Here is an 18821-nt window from a genome sequence, read left to right on the forward strand (position 1 = left end):
CATCCTTTCCCCTTACCCACCCCATCAGAGGTCTTTAGTGGGAATGTTTTCAGATGGCCCTGGAACGTCAATTTCTGTGTCCTGCCATATTTCAGTACTGCCTAATCTCAGGGGAGGCAGCCAGCCGCAATGTCCTCAGGTTGCAGCCAGCATGACCAATGATCAGAGATGGTGAGAATCAGGGCCTACTTTTTTCCTTTTGTTTTGTCAGAATTCATCAGGCTGGGTACACTTAAACAATTTTCAAGTGTGCTTACGTGCCCACCACTGCAACAGCAATTGTCTCTCCAGGTATCCTGTGGCCAGGGAGGCTCCAGGTTTTGAAAACCCTTGAGAAGGGAACCTCAGTGGGACCACTCCTTCCGCGAGTTGGCCTTCTGGTCACCGCTGCGACCAGCTTCTATTGCGCCTCCTCCTCTTCTTGGCATTGCTTTTCCTTGCTTTCCCAACAGGCAGAGTACCTGTGAGCAAGCAGGCCGTGCCATTGGCTGCTCCTCCCTCTCATGGCCACCAGTGGCCAGGCCAAAGAGGCAGGTGAACATGCAGGTTGCAGCGGGGAGGAGAAGCAGCCGCTGTAGAGAACTCTTACCAGTGTGGGCCTCTGGTGCTGTGCGTCCCGCCAAGCCTATGCTTGCCCTGGCCATGACTACAGCATCTTTCAAGTTCCAAACCAAAGCATCTCAAATCCCCAGTGGGAACAAAGGACAGCAACTAGGAAGAGAACAGCGAGTGTGGGGCTGGAAGTATCCCAATGCTAAAAGAAAACAGGAAGAGGAAACGAGGCAGGGGAAAGCTCCAAAGTGCTCGAGTGTCTCCCATCGCTTCTTGCCCACAAACTGCCCACAGCCAACCTTTGGCAGCCACTTTGCTTTGTGCAAAGAAATTCCTGGCTTGTGCTTCAAACAGCTGAAAGAGGTGCTACATTTGAGGTGGGAGCCAAGATCCTTGAAGAAACCACCAGAACATTTGAAGTCATTCTGGTAAACAATGCAGGCAGGCTGCTTCACTCGCCCTCCTCAAGGAAAGTGATTCTGAGCAAACTGGCTCAAATTAGTGGTGCAGAGACGGCTCCGGGGCTTCTGCCCTGTTCCATTCTGGGTGGCCAGCTGCCACCTGGCCGTCTGTCCAGCACAGGCTGACCTGCGGGTGCAGCCGCTGCAAGGTGCCCTTGGAGAACCGGTGTTGCTGCTCCATGTGTGACATTTTCAGGGAGAGTGGCCACTTAGGAACTGCCAGAAGTGAGGACATGCATACATTTGCATAAATTTACAGGGGACACCTTACCACCCCACTTGCAGGGATACACTTAAAATATATTTAATGTACCCATGAAAAGTGTGGATGCTCTCAAACTGCATTTTCAGGCCCATGGTTGAAAAACATTCTGTTAGAGTTAGGATAAATGGTTGGTCATTTGAGGTAACGAATGTTCGTGCTTTGTGTGTTTATACAGGTTTTTATGTAAGATGCATTTTTATGCTGTATATTACCTAAGCTTTTTGTTAGATTTATTTATGTAGTTATGTTGCACATTAGGATTGTTATTATAATATGTCATATTTGAAAAAGTTTATTGTATTGTACACATAGCACTTTGCAATAGAGTGCTATATTAGTAAATATTGTGATTATGTTCTGGTTACATTAATTCCAGACTAATTAGTGAGCAAGGATTCCCGGATTCCCAGTTAAAGGTTCGTATGATGACAAACTTGGGGTGTTGTCTCTGTTCAATTATTTATTTACTTTTTTCATTTTATTTTTATACCGCCCATAGCCAAAGTTCTCTGGGTGGTGCTGTATGAAGCAGGGAATGGTGCCAAGCAAGTCCATAGCATGGAGCTGCATCCAGTCTCTGCATCCCTGACAAAAATATATCTATCAGTGAGATAAGGATAGGGGTCAATTTGGTTGCTCAATGACCAAATAAAGGATGGATGGATGGATGGATGGATGGATGGATGGATGGATGGATGCACTTCGGTGTCTAGTCATGCCAGCCACATGACCATGGAGACCGTCTGTGGACAAATGCTGGCTCCCTCGGCCAGGAAACGGAGATGAGCACCGCCCCCTAGAGTCAGGCATGGCTGGACGTAACGTCAAGGGGAAACGTTTACCTTTACCTTTAATGCCTATCCCAGTCAAGCCAACTGCAGTCTACTCTGGCTGGCAGCAACTCTGCAGAATGCCATGCAAGCTGTTCACTGACATGAGTACAAAGAGGAGTCAGTGTGTTTGGTTCTTGTGACATTGCGGGATGAGCTCGGTTTATTCTGTCTTCCTTCCTCAAAGAGTGCACGCACGTGCCTCCGACTTCAGTGCCGATTTCCTATTTGGGCCTCCCTTTCCCTCTATGCTTCGCAAATTGCAAGCTTATCTGATTAGCAGTTCAGTCATGATCTTACATCTTTCTTTAAAAACACATCAACAACAAGTTGTCTTTGAACTGGAAAATGAACTGCTCTGTGAAAGCAGCCTCAGAGATGATAAAACCAAGCTAACCAAAGAGCACTTTGCAAGCTTATTCTTTGGCCTCACAAAAGCTGCCCAGCCAGAGCTGTGCATGCCAGAAGCACACCGGACAGATGTCCCCCTTCGCTTAATAGAAGGCACCTTGGAGCAGGCTGAGGTATCTGTATGGCCACAACGGCTTGAGGGGTCCGATCCTGTATGGCCGAGCCTATTCACACCCTCAAAGGCCCTTCCCTTGGGAAGGCAGGTGACTGGACCGGACACCTTGTGCCTGTCCGTGTGCCTCTTGCTGAGCTATAATCACAGGCAGACTGAAATCATACACTTTAGTGAACAGTCCTCCATGAGCCCCAGACTCATGACACGGAAGCGCCAAACGGGTTATTTCCACTCTGCTTCACAGAGGGGCCGAAGCAGATGCCAAGGGCATGAGTGCATTTCCATGAGTCATGCTTTGTGCAGAAATCTGCGCCTTGTAGGTTATTACTGAGGTGGGACTGAGTCACTGTAATATTTCCATTATTGTGGTTGCTGCAAAGAGAATCAGATGTTGGTATTTTGAATTAGACCTTGACCTGAAGTTCGGGTAAACTTTGGGTGGCCTGAGGAAGTGGCGAGCCCTCTGGTTCACTCATATTTTTAGCAGGTGGGATGCTTCATGACGAGCACGTGGGAGGCAGACGAGAACGTGACTCAGTGTGAAGCACCTGCTTAGCGTGCCTGAGGTCGCAGACCAAGCCACAGCATCTCCAGCATGAGGCGTGATGTCCAAGGTCTCCTCCCGGCTGTCCGGGGAGGCTCCTTCTGGCAGAGCACACCAACCTGATGCGTGTACTATGCTGGCTTGGGCAGGGAATTTGTAATCCAGCCCATGGGGAGAGCACAGCACTGGGAAGGCTGCAGGAGACAATATGATGCTGAATGAAAGAGGCAGCCTCTCACACGCCTATGTCCTGGCAGGAGCAAATTGGAGGCAGAAGTGTCTGGAGGAGTAGAGCCCAAGGGATGGAGGCTGGAAGGATAATAGCAGAAAAGCAGATGGGGACATTATCTGCCCGGGTGGGAAGTAATGTGCTTGGAGACAGAGGAGAGAAAGGCAAGTTGATAGTCAGGGGCACAACTAGGAAGTCACATGAGCACTGCAAGAGGCTGGCTGTTGTCCAGGTCAAGAGCAAAGCCTAACCTGGAATGGTTAATGGCCAGGCCCAGGGAAGACTGCCAAAGGCCAAGTTAGTTGCCTTTTTCAGCTTTGCTTGCCCCAGCACAACCTCAGAGCCAATGCAACTGCTCTGCCTTCAGCTGAGGGAACACAGCCAAGCCATTTCTCCCAAGTCCAACAGCTTGAGCTTCTGGCATGGTGAAATATGCATGTTGTTGCCAGCCGAATGGGCTTCCTTACCCAGGTGGCGGTTGTTCACCCCTAGAGGAGCCAGGTTCCCAGCTGAACCTCTTTGCCTCCTTGAAGCAAAAGAGCTGGGGGAAGGGGTGTAAATAGACAGCAGATGGTGGAACAAGTGAACCTGACCTCTTAATCCTCATTAAATAGCTGTTTACATACTTCAGTTTGCATCTTTGCTTTCCAGCTTTCAAAATCTATCTGTAGATTCAGGCAAGGGATAAGAAGTCAAGGCAATTTACACAGAATGCAGAGGAAAAGGACAGCAAGGAAAAGAAGTCTCCATGCCATCCAGCTGCTTGACCCAGGATGCTTGCCACTCATCCTCAGTATAGGGAGAGGTGTAAAGGCCCAGCCAGCAGTTCCCCTGGCCTGTGGGGACATTTGTTCTTTCTTTTGATCCACAAATTAGGGGGCTAGGGCGCAGTCAATGCAATATCTGGGGGATGGGCTCGCTGTTGCTGCTGGGAAGGCATCCTGTATGGGTGCCCCTCTAGTCTCTCGTGTGAAGGAGCAGCCTTCATATCTGACCCATGTCAATTAAGTTAAGATTACAGCGGCCTTCCCAGCTTGGTGTCCTCCAGATGCTTTGGCCATCAACCCCCAAGATCCATCACCATTCGTCATGGCGCCTGTGGCTGATGGAGTTGAAGGCCAAAACATCTTCTGGGCACCAGGTTGAGGAAGGCTGGTCTACACACATATCCATGCAGACAGTTTCTCAGGCATGGTTAAAACCATGCATGCTGCCTTTCATATGGAGTGGTGTACCAAATTTGGCTTCCAGGGGGCATCTACACCACTGCAATAACATCCAAAGGAAGCATGTGACTTGCTCGAACCAGGAGCCTGCAGGTCAGACTCTACCTCACGCTTGCACTACCAAGGCTGCTGACTAGCAGAGGGAAGGAGACAGGTTCATACCACAGACCATATATTCCTGGCCTGAGAAGTCAGAGGACATCTGGGGGCCTAGAAGAGCACCAGAGGCAAAGTTAGTTGCCTTTTCCAGCTCTCCTTGCCCCTCCTACCATCCATCGAGGGACTCTACAGCAGGCATCTGTCTGCAGACCACCAGCACTTCCCTTGGCCTGCTAAACAGCTGGCTAGAATACTCACCTGTTCTTGGCCCTGAACACTTGATAAGACTCAAAGCAATTTATCTTCAGACTACACAATCATCTGATGGCAGAGGATATTTTTATGCTCTTAAAATTACAGTTAAATGATGCTTGTTCGCGGGTAGTTTATGTGGTTCCAGTGAGAGTGGTCTTAGGATCAAGGCAGGTACCCAAAGGGAAGAAGAAAGCAAAACTTAGCTGTACCCGTTCCCTTTAGTTTGGCCTGCGCAGTAGGATGAAACAATTTGATGAAGGCAAGAAGTCACAGAGGCGAGAAGATTAAAGAGCCAAGCATGTCTGGGGAAAATGGCCATTTGCTGTTTCTCAATAGTTTCACCATTGTGTAACAATTGCATATTTGTCTTATGAACATGGTTCCATGAACAAGTGCCAAAAGGAGCCGGAATCTGACTTGCTGATAAGATGTTAACATCAGCCCTAAACATAGCTGGAGTGTCTGACATATGAAGTCATCTCCCTTCTGTCTTGTTCACCCAAACAGAAGGTGATGTGGGGTAAACATCCAAGAGTGTACGCAAATGGCCTGTGTAGGAATACATCCCATTCACAAATACGTCATCGGTATATATCACCCACATGTCGTGCTGAGTGCAACGCTCTTCCATAATGCCGGGCATAAAAAGAAGCGTTGCTGTGCTTCTTGGAAAAGGGACTGCCAGAAAGGGACTGTAAGAAGAGCATAGCTGGATCCAACCAACATACTGCTTCCAACAGTCGCTGGCCAGATACCTCTAGGAAGCCCAGAAATGGGGCTGAAGGCAGTGGCTCTCTTCTTTTGCTCTTATGACCAGATGAACTGTATTGTTGCTCAGTTTGCAGTTTGGGGCATTTTGTTCCCGTTTCCACCACAGTTTCTCAAATGCCCAAATATGCCTATTGAGTCATAAAGTTTGGAGATCCCTGGCTTACAGGGAAGACCTATTTCGTGGCATTCTTGGAGATCACTCAACTGTCTCTACAGAGGTGCATAAATAAATACAAAAGCCCCATAATTCCCCAGACTCCAGAGACAGCTCTGTAGCAGAAGACAAATCTAAAGCTCTCTCTAAAGCTCTCCAAGGTGACTGATCTCTTTCCCAGATTTGCTGTTTTGTTTTAGTGTTTTTGTTTTGTATTTTGATAGGAGTAAGGCATCTTAATCAATTTAAGAGATTATTCACCTTGTAGCTACCTTTCTTCACTGCAGCATCAGTTCTGTTTATGGAGCGCTGCATGTGTCAACATGGGGAACTAGCCTTCTTTAGGGAAGTGAAGCTTTCGCTTCCATTTCTGTGACTGGGTTTGATTGCATTGCTGAAGTAAAAAAAAAAAAAAACCATGTCACTGGCAGCAGGCAGCACATCTGGATAGGCGATTTGCAACTGGGCAATGCATCCTGCTGTGCAATTAGAAAATAAAGGGTGTTGTGTGCGGTAGAGGCAGGCGAGCCATCCAGTATTGTTGGAACATGAATATCCATCTCTGTCCTAAGGCAAAATAACAGTACAGGGCAAATGTTTGCTCGAGGTGCTTCTGTGGCACAATAGTTTTTGGACTGCTTCTATTTTGTGGGGTGGGAAGGAGTGAGAGATAGAAGGTTTCTTTGTGCATACTCAGGATTAAGATGGCTTCTGTGTGACTCTGGGCAACATTTCTGGCCACTCAGTAAGTACATTCAGCTAACAGCGGGGAATTTTAAATTGCCACTCTAATGCAAACAGTTTGGGATCCCAAATACAATTTGAGCATGTTCTGCCTGGCATATCCATTTTTTCTTCCTGCCTCCTGCCATCATCATTGTATAAAACACACTCCCCAGTCTGAGGAGCTGCAAGGGAGACAATTCAGAAGTGGGGAAAAACGGCTGCTTCTCTCTTTCCATAGTGCATTTGGGAGAATGCTGCACCAATTCGAGGCTGCTGAACCAAACTGTTTGTGGACCGCAGGGTGTTTGCTTTACCCCTTGCCTCTCTGTGTCTTCCAGAATCACATCCTCACCTTGATGTCTGTGGCTGCTCAGATCTATAAGCACCCCAGCCTGAAGAACTCCATCAACCTGGTAGTCGTGAAGGTGTTGGTAGTGGAAGATGAAAAGGCTGGGCCAGAAGTGTCCGACAACGGAGGGCTCATGCTAAGGAACTTCTGCAACTGGCAGCAGCGCTTCAACCCCCCAAGCGACCGGCACTCGGAGCACTATGACACGGCGATCCTGCTGACGAGACAGGTGCTCAGACTCTTGCTGGCCGGCCGTTCACAGGGGGAGCAAGAGTGGCCGGGGGAGGAGTGAAGGGCATTCTGCTACCTGGCACACTAGAGCTTGTCGCTTAACTGACAACCCATAGTTACTGTTTATTATTATATTATATTATATTATATTATATTATATTATATTATAGTTTTCAGCTATTCCAGAATGGGAAGATGCCTTTCTAGTTTTTCTATAATCCTTTAAAAACTACAAATGCATTTCAGCTTTTCATCTTCATCAACAGCCAATGCAGTTGTGGTATTACTAAAGCCTGAACTCTACTCAAATTGTCTTCCATTGGAGGAATGAATGTGCCTGCATATCTTGGGCAGACATGCCATTATTTGATTAATATAGTAGCCAAAATATGTTTAGCGACATGAACTGAAAATATAAGCCTAGCCTTCTCCTCTGCTAGCCTTCAGCAGCTGCTTTTGCAGTTTTTAACACTTTAACTGTATGCAGTTTTGTGGGATGCGGGTGGTGCAGTGGGTAAACCGTTGAGCTGCTGGGCTGTTGATTGGAAGGTCGGCAGTTTGAATCCACACAACGGGGTGACTGCCTGCTGTTCTGTCCCAGCTCTTGCCCACCTAGCAATTTGTAAGCATGCAAATGTGAGTAGGTAAATAGGTACCACTTTGGTGGGAAAAGGAACAGCTTTCCAGGCACCTCGGCATTTACTCATTCAGGCCACATGACCACAGAAGCATCTTTGGATAATGCTGGCTCTCTGGCTTATAAATGGAGACGAGCAGCGGCCTCAGAGTTGGACATAACCAGCACGCAAGTGTGGGGGAACCATTGCCTTTACTTATTTTTGTATATTAACTTTGATTTTTGTCACTTTTATCTCTTATTAAGAACAGTTCACACCTTGTTGTACATGTCTCTTCTTTCATCATGCATTTTCCACCCTGCCCTTCCCACACACAGGATTTCTGTGGACACCAGAGCTGCAGTACGCTTGGGGTGGCTGAGACAGGCACCATGTGTGACCGAAACAAAAGCTGTTCGGTGATAGAAGATGAAGGTCTGCAGGCAGCCTACACCTTGGCCCATGAACTAGGTCAGTGCCCTGCCTGTATGGGTAGGAGTCTGTCATTGTAGCAGAAAACAGTTGACTTGTACAGCAAGCTAGCTTGCTGCCATGTCCTGTACATGGGGCTGCCTTTGAAGGCAGTTCAGAAGTACAGCTTGTGCAAAACATGGTGGCCAGATTGATAACAGACCATCTGACATGTAACACTGATTCTGGCACTTCCACAGCTGTCTGTATGTATCTACACCCAATTCCAGGTGCTAACTTGGGCCTATGAAGCCTTACATGGCTCAGGACCACATGGCGTGTTCTCCTTGCCTAAACCCACCTGTGCAGTCCATTCATTCTCTGTGGCCCTTCTCTAGGTGCCTCTCTGAGGGAGTCTCAAAAGACCACAACAAGGGAGAGGGCCTTCTCAGAGCTGTCCCTACCAGTTATGAGATGATCTCCCTTTCTTTTTGACATCAGGTTAAGGCCTTATCACAGGCTTATCCTTTTCTTGTTGATTGCTCAAAATGGTTTCTAGACATACGGATGTTTCCCTCTGTGCGGGATGCTTCTGTGATGGTATTGCAGAGGTGTGCGTCTTTGCCAGTGTCAATAGGATATTATAACAATATGCTTAGTGGTGGGAGAGACCTTTCAGGGGGCTGTACCACAACAAGGCCTTCTCCAGTGCAAATATCCTCCGGACAATCCATAGTGTCTCCTCTCGCATTCCAGGGCACGTGCTCAGCATGCCCCACGATGATTCCAAGACCTGCGAGAGGCTCTTCGGGGCCTTAGGAAAGCACCACATGATGGCTCCTTTGTTCATCCACTTGAACAAGACGCTGCCTTGGTCCCCTTGCAGTGCCATGTACATCACGGAATTCCTGGATGGAGGACATGGTAGGCATCAATGGGAAAGTACAAGAATATTGTCCCGCTCCACCCCTTTGTTTGAGACCAGATCCTGTTCATATCCCTAAGCGCAAGTCCATTTTGTGGACCGAGTTCACACTACTCAGCTTGTGATGCTTACTGACAAAATGCATGCTTTTCTTGAAATGCTCATTTTTAAACTCTAATCAGTGGAGGGGAAATATGAATGTTGATGTGTACTTTAAAAACACATACCTGAATGCATACTTTTTCTGTTAAAATGACGTGGGGTAGGGGAAGCTCACAACAAGGAATAGGAATAAGGCAGACTGAATTTTGAGGCAGAACTTGCCAATCCTTGGGAAACCCAGATCTCACTGATTCTTCCATCCTGCTGTTCAGGACGTTTCTTGGCCAATTTCACTGATGCCTATTCAATCATCCAGAATGGTACCTGGAAGGCCCTTGGCATAGGAACCTTGTTTCTATAAATGTATATTATATAAGGAAAGGGACATATGGTCTAAAATATCCAGAATCTCACACATCTTTTTGGCTACACCAGAACAAAGACATGAGTATTTGCAACTTACATTTAAAAATGAAACATAAATGTTTAAAAATTCCAAGGTGACAGTAACTGACTTATGTTCACATTATTCTGCTAATTGTGCACAACATGGCATTTTGTTTCTTATTCTTCTTTACAGAATAATTTGAATGCCATCTTTTTTAAAAAATGCCAAAAAATCTATTGCAAAATTGCATAGATATGTGAAACTGCTTACAAACGAAAAACATTAGAACTAAGGCTTAGAACTTTGTCTCCAGAAATGCTCCACTAGTAGATATGACAGGAACTAATTAAAGTTTCAAGTGGCACAGTCAAAAGAAAAAAAAATCCCTGGGTGACCAAGTAGTCTGCCTTGGGCTTGCCATTCTTCAACAATATTGTATTTGTTCTGTCTACATTAGCAGAAGGCTATTACCAAACATACAGTAAGCCATATGGTCTAAACATCTGAGCTGTTTTTGGTGTATTACAGTTATGTAAGGAAATCCTTAGTTTCTCTAGCTTTCATGGTATTCCTGATTGTAATGTATGCTTCTCCCAGTTTCCTTGAAACTTGACTTTGTGCAGTAGTTAGCTAATTATTCAATAGGTTCAATATCTGAGTGACTTGGATGTGTCCAATAAAAAACCCAGGCTGCCTGGGAGTCAAAGAAGTCAGTCATATTGCAGTTGCCCAAAACAGGAATAAAGGAAAGAATAGGGATTATTGCTACTCTGTAGAGTAGGTTATGTTTATAGAGCAGATTATGGAGAAATTTAAGTGCTTCTGGACAAGTCTTTCCCCTGCCTCATTCACCCCATTTCATGGGGCACGGGGTTGAGTTGCCATCATCTTCCACATGGAACCCTCTTGTGCTTCCCCATCATATCTTCCCTCATTTCCTTCTTTTCTTTCTTCCTCTCCTTCTGATATCAACCCCCTTAATGTCAATATATAGATTGTCGACTCCTTGCGGCAGAGTCCTGACTTCTTAAGATACTCTATAAAGTTCATGTAAATTGACTCAGCTGTGTAAATAAATAAGATGAACAGATATATCCACTTTGTGCATTTCTTTCCTCTTCAGGAGATTGTCTGCTTGATGAACCGGCTGACTCCATCCCCCTCCCCACAGACCTTCCAGGCCAAATGCCCTTGTACAGCTTGGATCATCAATGCCAGCAGATATTTGGCAAAGAGTTCCGGCACTGCCCAAATGCCACAGAGAAAGACGTCTGCTCCCAACTGTGGTGCAAGTTGGAGGCAGGGGAACGCTTGTGCCACACCAAAAATGGCAGCTTGCCCTGGGCGGATGGGACACCTTGTGGGATGGGGAAGATCTGTTTGGACGGCCAGTGCATGGCACAGGAACAAGTGATGGCCAAGGTAATCTCGTTGTGGGAAGGGAGCCATCCATCTCTGCCTAAGGGCCAAGTGAAGCATGAAGGGCACCTCTGTAATTCCTCTTCGCAGTGCTTTGGGGAAAACCTGCATTAAGCAGAAATCAGGTTCAAGGGACAGGCAAAGGGCAGAACAGAATCCGTTCTCTTCCTGCTGTTTCAAAAGTTCACACACACCAACTTGTGCATGCACTTCTAAACTGCTTTCCCTCATCATCAGACCCTAACATTTACTATGCCCTGTGCAGAGGTTAAAAAATAAAGACCTGCCCACACACTCATAATCTAGACATCAGAGAAATCTGCAGCAGATTTAAGTGAAATTGGATTTCTGTGAACCAACCTGCAGATTCCTCAGCAGACCAGTTTTTTTTCCAAGTCACATGGATTTCCAGGTTCTTTTTTTCACTTTTGGTGGAGTGATTGTATTAATGTGTGCTCATGCAAATACACATTTAAAAATGAAAGAAATCCTGCAAAAACCAGTTCTGTCAATGAGCAGTTGATGAAATGCAAGATGGCAGGCAGTTCACAAAATGCAGATGAATGGCTTTTGCAAAATCCACACATCCCTCGCCACATCGCAAAGGAAAAGGAGGAACGGGGGCAAATAGGACAAGAGGCACTGAACAGCCGCTACTCGACTGGTCTTTCAACAGGACAGGGATGGTTGCCCTTTTGGTATTACATTCTGCCTGGGAGGACGGTGGATGCAGCCTCCCTGCAGGAAAGCACTGGGATCAAAGCCATAACAGAGGGGTTTGTGTCTTGCAGACTGCTGTGGATGGAAGCTGGGGGCCCTGGAGCTCCTGGGGACCATGCTCCAGAACGTGTGATGGAGGCGTGCGCTTCTCCTTCAGAGCCTGTGACAACCCCCTGCCTAAGAACGGAGGCAAATACTGCGAGGGCCAACGGGTTCAGTACGAGTCGTGCCACACTGAGGAATGCCCACCTAATGGTAATCGACAGCTAACGCACAGCTCGCTTCCTAGAGTCCAGGAGGAAGCAGTAAGGGTTTCTCCACAAGAGGGATTGATTTACTTTCTTACTCCAGTATTTTTATACCAAAAAGTTATCAGCCAAAAAGAGGCTTCAAAAGGAGCTTATGAATGCACAGAGGAGAAGGGGGGGGAGGGGAGAGTGGGGAGGACCTGACCTGCAATCTTATGGGATGAAGCATACAAAGAAAAGAGGTTGGGGGAGAAAAACAAAAAGGAAAAAAGCAGATTTGCAGCAGGGCTACTGGCCTGGCTCTCCTTCACTTCTCTCCCTCAGTCTTTCTTCTTTCTCAACAGCATTTGACGGACACTTGCACTCGGCAGGAAGGACAGGGGCTGCCCCAATGGAGCAGCCCCTGATGTTGCAACAGGAAAGCAGCATAGGTATCAGAAAGTTTCACCTCAGTGGCAAGAAATCTAAATATCATTAAGTCATTATAGAAAAACATTGAGTATAAAAGCAGGTTTTGCTCCTCTTCTGATGCTCTGCATCTTTATTTAAAGTGAGTTCTTATTGGCACCTGTTTCCTCATTTTGTAGACAGGAGTTTTCGAGAGCAACAGTGTGAAAAGTATGACAGGTACAACTTCACAGACCTGAACGGAAATCTGCTGGAGTGGGTTCCCATGTACGCAGGAGTGTCACCTCGAGATCGTTGCAAACTGATCTGCCGGGCTAAAAGGGGGAATGAATTCAAAGTGTTTGAGACCAAAGTAAGTGCCCTTCATTAGCCTCCATCATTCTGGTCTCCCTTTGAGTGATCTCAAAAGCTCTCTTTGGAGCCCTTGCACTTTTCTCCTGTGATGTGCTGTCAGGAACACTACCAAGTTGTCCTGGACATATGTGGAAACTGCTTTTCCAGTGGCAGTTCCCATGAAACAGGGAGAATGTTTAAATGACTCAGATTAGTTGTCATGGAATGGTATCCGTAGAAGATACGTCTGTCAGTGCTTATAAGCTGAAGCAAGCTGCAACCATAGATCACTGGTTTCTTGCCTTCTAAATCTGTAATGATGACGTTGACAACAATAGCAATAATCAAAACTGCTTTCGCCACCCAAATTAGGCCGTTAGCATGCCTGAACTGAAGAAGCTGAGGATGCCATTCATCCCAGTGTTATGTCTCATGTGACACAGGCAATGTTTTGCATCTCCTCCTCAACCAGCTACCATTTCACCCCAGCTGGCTATGAGTGGTGACCCTCAAAGTGCTGGTGAAACAAACAAAGTAGATCCAATCAGTCTGGCAATGTCCAAGGTCAAAGACATTGTTCTATTGAACACCAGCTGCTTGGCAGCAAGATCTGACACTTGGTGCTTGCCTTTCTGCTCATGAGCATCTGCGAACTCATGAGCCACCATGCAAGGCAAAGTGGAGAACGGACAAGCCTGGTCCAGCAGGTCCTGCCTGGCTTTTTCCTCCATGCAGCCGACAGCATTCGGGGAACTGTGGCATGGTGTCGTCCTGATTTTCATAGGATCAGTTCAGATGCTGTTCCAGTAAATGAGAGCCACTCGTGCAAAAACATTTCCCACACATCTTGCAGCATCTTCTGTGTTTATGCTTGATATGGGGCTGGGCGTGCACCACAGCAGAGAGCCTGTGCAATGATTGTACATTCCAGCCCTCTGAGATATTTTAACGTCACATATATTTTAACTGTGCATCAACCCACTTTCCTCTTCCTTTGTTTTCATGTCAGGTGATTGACGGGACCCTCTGTGCCCCTGACACCCTCTCGGTCTGCGTACATGGTCAATGCTTCAAGGCTGGCTGTGACCACATCATTGGGTCACCCAAGAAGTTTGACAAGTGTGGGGTTTGCGGTGGCAATGGCTCAACCTGCAGGAAAATAACTGGCTCGTTCAACAAGTCGAAGTAAGAGACATTCCTGGGCAGTTCACACCAGTCCTAGTATTGCAAAGGTGGATAATGAAAGCACACAGGAAGAATGCAGAAAGCACCTCGACTGATCTAATCCTCTGTTTAGTATGTAGCCAGAACTGGAGTTAAAAATAGTTCTGCATAACCACTAAATCATAGGTCCATTAGGCATTGGCTCTGGGACAGTAAAACTGAGTTGAGGGCTCTGAAAGCTGAAGGGCATGCAACTTGGAAGTCCAGATAAGAACGGAAATCCACCAGCTGCCATTGTCAGGGACACATGACAGGCATTACCCAAGTCCAAAGTTCTTCTCAAGGCAGATAGCACTTTTCCTTCAGTGCTTTAAGAAATGACATACCTAAGAATTGTAAAGCATATATTTATGACCCAAACACATTGCTATTTGCCATTGCAGTACAATTTCCTCCTGTCTACAGGTTTGAGAAATATTTCTAATGCCTGTCACATTTGTCAGGTACAGGCTCCTGATGGGACAGTTACCTTGAGTTATTATCCTTTTGCTGCATGCTTCAAGACCATTCAAATATCATAGGATCTAACAGTTTAGGATGAATGTTAGGCATTCTGCTAATGATCCTTAGCCCTCTCACCCAACTGTAGTTCGTAAGGTGCGATGGGGAGAGATGACAAATTAAAACAATTTCCATCTTTGACATAGATATCTCCAAGATTTAAATGGTTCTTGGTTTGGAGCTTATGAAGTGTGAGTAGCACAATTTCTTCTACACCAGGGTCTTGTTTGTATGTATGTTTGCTGAGGATAATAACTGTCGCACTGGTCTCTGCTAGGTTTGGATATAATGACATTATCACAATCCCTGCGGGAGCAACCAACATCGATGTCAAACATAGCCGCCGGGGGGTGAGGCATGATGGAAATTATTTAGCCCTGAGAACACTGGATGGCAAATACCTCTTGAATGGAAACTTCACCATTTCAGCCACGGAGCAAGACATTTTCGTGAAAGGAAGCGTGCTGAGGTACAGCGGTTCCCTTACCACACTGGAACGCCTCCAGGGTTACCAGCAGCTTCCCGAACCCCTTATTGTCCAGGTGCTGAACGTTTCCAAAGAGGCTGATATGTATCTCAAGGTGAGATACACATTCTTTATCCCCAAGGACATCCACTTCAGCAAGCAGAAGAGCAAGGAGAAGAGCTTGGCCAACGTCATTAGGCCCATGCTGACATCACGGTGGGTTCTAGGAGACTGGTCCAAGTGCTCCAAATCCTGTGGCTCCGGCTGGCAGAGACGAACAGTGGAGTGCCTGGACACAGAAGGGCAGCTCTCACCAACCTGCGACAGGGCTGTCAGGCCGGAGGACATCAAGCCCTGCAACTACCTCCCGTGTCCCATTTGGCAGATGGGGCCTTGGTCTCCTTGTTCGCAAACGTGCGGAGAGGGAACACGGACACGAAGCGCAGTGTGTGTTGACTATGCAGGGAAATCCGTTGCCTCAGAGAAGTGCGGTCCGGCACAACCCGTGTCAGCAGCTAGTGCCTGCGTGCTCCAGGAGTGCTGAGGCATTCGCGAGGGCTGGCACGGCACGTGATCTGAGGCATGTGGAACATGGGCTAACGACTAACCTAACCCGAACCAGGCCTGGTATGGTCAAGTGAGGATGTAGGTTTTAAATGCAAATGTGCACTAGTTGACCTGAACAGGCTCCACCTGATAGACCTTTGCAAGATTAGGAGGCATTGGATACCAACCCCTCTGTTGCTGTTTTTTCCTGTTTTGTCTTCCTCCAAATTGACATCTACCTCAGTGGAGAAAAAATAGCAAGGGATCTTTGACTAATATGACTTTTTTTTTTTTGACAAGTCAATATTTAACATCCAGGAGAAACATAAGCTAGGCTGCTCCCAGATATGATCTGAATCTCACCCTCTTTCACCAAGCTTCTTTGTGAGCCTTACTTTAAAGACATCACCTAGGAATCCACTACTCTTCAGATGCAAAGATAACTCCTATGGATTTCACTAGTCTCACATCTCCAGTAATTGGACCTATAGCAATCTGTTGAGCACCTGCAAGCCAGGCCTTCATTGTGTATCTTAGTCTTTTAGTATGATGAAGAAAGCCACTGCAACCCTCTCCGACAATGACAGTCATGTCTCCTAGACAGTCAGTAGGATTTCTCTGACTCTCCAACACTTGCCTCCATTTAACCAGCTGCTAAACAGACACAAACCTGTTCCACAAGCTGCTGTCAGGATTAGGTGAAGGTGTATATAATACTTCAGAGAGAAACATGAGAACTTCCTTCTTACTATGTTTTATTAACTCTGCCGCTGACAGGTACTCCATGAGACCTCAGTCAAAGTTCTGGCACCTTCCTTCTTGGTAATGCAGTAGGCATAGGAAATAGCTGCACCATGTTGCCATTTAATTCCCACCTCGCAGTTCCTAGAAATTCAAAATGGCAGGCATGCTCCATCCTTCTCTTTGTAAGAGCTGCCATTTTAGAAGATTAGCTAGCTAGTGGGCAGATAGGGCATGATATCAGGGAAATTTAAAAAACATATAGAGGTTACATCATATACATGGAGGATGCAACACTATCGCCTTCCCAGTTTTAGGGGTGGAGACATGACTGATCCCCCCATAGTATTTGGAAAATAATCACAGAACTAGTAAGTGCGCTCAAGAACTTACTTTTTGTGCCTTCAAATGGTTGCTGGATGATAATGACACCAAGCAATGATGTTGTTTCAAAATAAAAACCTTTTCCTATTTGGAGCTGGGTTTGGTAGATCAGGAAAGGAGTTTAGCAAACAATCAAGAGTCTACAAGAAACTTTGAGAACTGACAGAGACTCACTGCTCAGAAAGATTTGGGTGCCTTTAATCTGTTGCATAATGCAACCTAAGAAAGGAATCTTGGCCACCTTTTTCCTCCTGGCTTGGGTTGAACACAGTTTAGCATTTCCTTATCCATAGAAACCCTTTGTTGTTTCCAGTCCTTTAGGTATTTGTCAGTTATATGTTGAGATAAAGATATTATTCAGAAAAAGACATGAGAACTTTATCGCCAATTACTTTACTTACTTAGGAACAGTTGGCCCAGTTTCAGTATGTATAATAATATGGTTGCGTCCATACTTACCCTTATTGCTCCAATACCCGGCCCCGCCGCTGGCTTGTTTTACTTATGGATTTGAATTAAATGATTCATGTCTAGCTTTCGGATTAAGGGGAGCCAAGGACTCATACACATGAAACAGGGAATTGGAGAGTAAATATCACATTACCACTATTGTACCAGAGAACTGTGTGTGAAAGTTATGCCAGTGTCTTGCTTTCCCTGTTTAAGGTGTATGATATCATAATCCAAGGTGATGTTCACAATCCTCCACACTAATTATTCCAAAAATTACTCATATACTTGCCACAAACACTTCTGAAACTGCTGAAAAACACCTCTCCTTCTGGGCATTTTTTTCCTGGCATTCCTTGTGAAAATGTTAACTTATTGCCCTCACCCTGCAGGGCTTGCCGTCCGATTGGCCAGGCATCATTCGGGTGGGGTTCTGTTCACTGCTTGATCTCTGATCACCCATGTGACTCATCTAGGAAGGAGTAGAAAGCAGTAAGTACAGGAACACACTGAAACTCAGCAGCCAAGGAAAATAACAACACTGAAGTGGACTGAAAGGAAGTGTTATTTGTAAAGCGTTTCCAGCCCATCCAAAGTGCTAGTTTCCACCTGAAAATTTGAATTAGGTTCTCTGGCACAGTTTTGGCTGTTACTGCATCTTTCATATTTCCCAGCTTTGACCAACCCTTTATGCATTGTAACTCTGATTGGAACTGTGCACTACTTACAAGATTTCCATCTTCTGCATAGCAATCTTAGTTTAGCTTGCAGGTTCTCACTCCTATTTTAACCCCATGTTATTGGTGCTAAGATGGACCAGCACCCCTAGCACCACCTCTATGCTATTTACAAAGCGATCTAAGAGCCAGTGTGGTGTAGTGGTGAAGAGCACAGGACTGGGACTCAAGCAACCTGGGTTTCTAGTCCCTGCTTGGCCATGGAACCAGCTGGGAGACTTGGGCCAGACATTCAGCCCAACCCATCTCACAGGGCTGTTGCCTTGGGGATAAGATTGAGATCAGAAATTGGAGAATGATGCAAGTCACTTTGAGTTCATAAGAAAAGAGCAGGATATCATTTGAATGGGTGGGTGGGTGGTGCATGGTATTTGCAAACTTAACACCAGGCAAGCAATTTACTGTATGGTCTACATGCCCACCACAAACGCAACTGCCTGTTCTCCTACTACCACAAGCCTCCCAGTCTCTGAAGGCACATCCTTGGCACAAGAACATTATTACTAGTCTTCTGAAGAATGAACCCCTTCTAAGAGCGCATTTCTCCCTTCCTCACCGTCCTTCCCAAGTCTTCCATCCTCTGTCACAGGAGGGCAGCTGTCACTCAGGCATTAGTGCACCTCTATTTGGTCCCTGAGGTCACACCCACCAGCCTCTTGGTCTTTCTTAGTTTCTCCAGGTCAGTAAACTTGGCTTCAAGGGTACAAACCTGTTCCCTGCAAGCCAGAAGCTCAATACACTGAATAAACACCCTCAACTTCTATCCGGGTGGTAGTCATACTTGTGGCATTTAGTACAATCCATAGGACAGGTCCCACACCCCTGCTGGCTTCCTAGCTTCAAAACTTTTCAAAAAGCTATTATTTGGTTTGTTTACCTGGAAAACTAATTTGTTTACTAGGAGAAGGTGGGAAATTTATGTGTAGTTATTTATTCATACTTATTAATCTACAGTTAGTTACATGAGAAGGGAGGGAAGAGAA

General features: G+C 46.1%; 1 protein-coding gene across 1 annotated transcript in view; it reads left to right on the forward strand.

Moving 5' to 3' along the window:
* ADAMTS8 (ADAM metallopeptidase with thrombospondin type 1 motif 8) overlaps positions 1–17268 on the forward strand; it is a 25851-nt gene extending 8583 nt beyond the window's left edge. The window contains exons 2-9 of the mRNA XM_044439555.1: positions 6977–7216; positions 8174–8306; positions 9003–9170; positions 10785–11083; positions 11872–12055; positions 12636–12808; positions 13799–13974; positions 14792–17268. Coding sequence (XP_044295490.1) covers positions 6977–7216; positions 8174–8306; positions 9003–9170; positions 10785–11083; positions 11872–12055; positions 12636–12808; positions 13799–13974; positions 14792–15524 — 2106 coding nt within the window. The 3' untranslated portion in view covers positions 15525–17268. The remainder of the gene's footprint in view (positions 1–6976; positions 7217–8173; positions 8307–9002; positions 9171–10784; positions 11084–11871; positions 12056–12635; positions 12809–13798; positions 13975–14791) is intronic.
* Positions 17269–18821: the final 1553 nt, after the last annotated feature.

This window comes from Varanus komodoensis, unplaced genomic scaffold (genome assembly GCF_004798865.1).
Source record: "Varanus komodoensis strain SLA01 unplaced genomic scaffold, ASM479886v1 scaffold35, whole genome shotgun sequence".
NCBI classification, from domain to species: domain Eukaryota; kingdom Metazoa; phylum Chordata; class Lepidosauria; order Squamata; family Varanidae; genus Varanus; species Varanus komodoensis.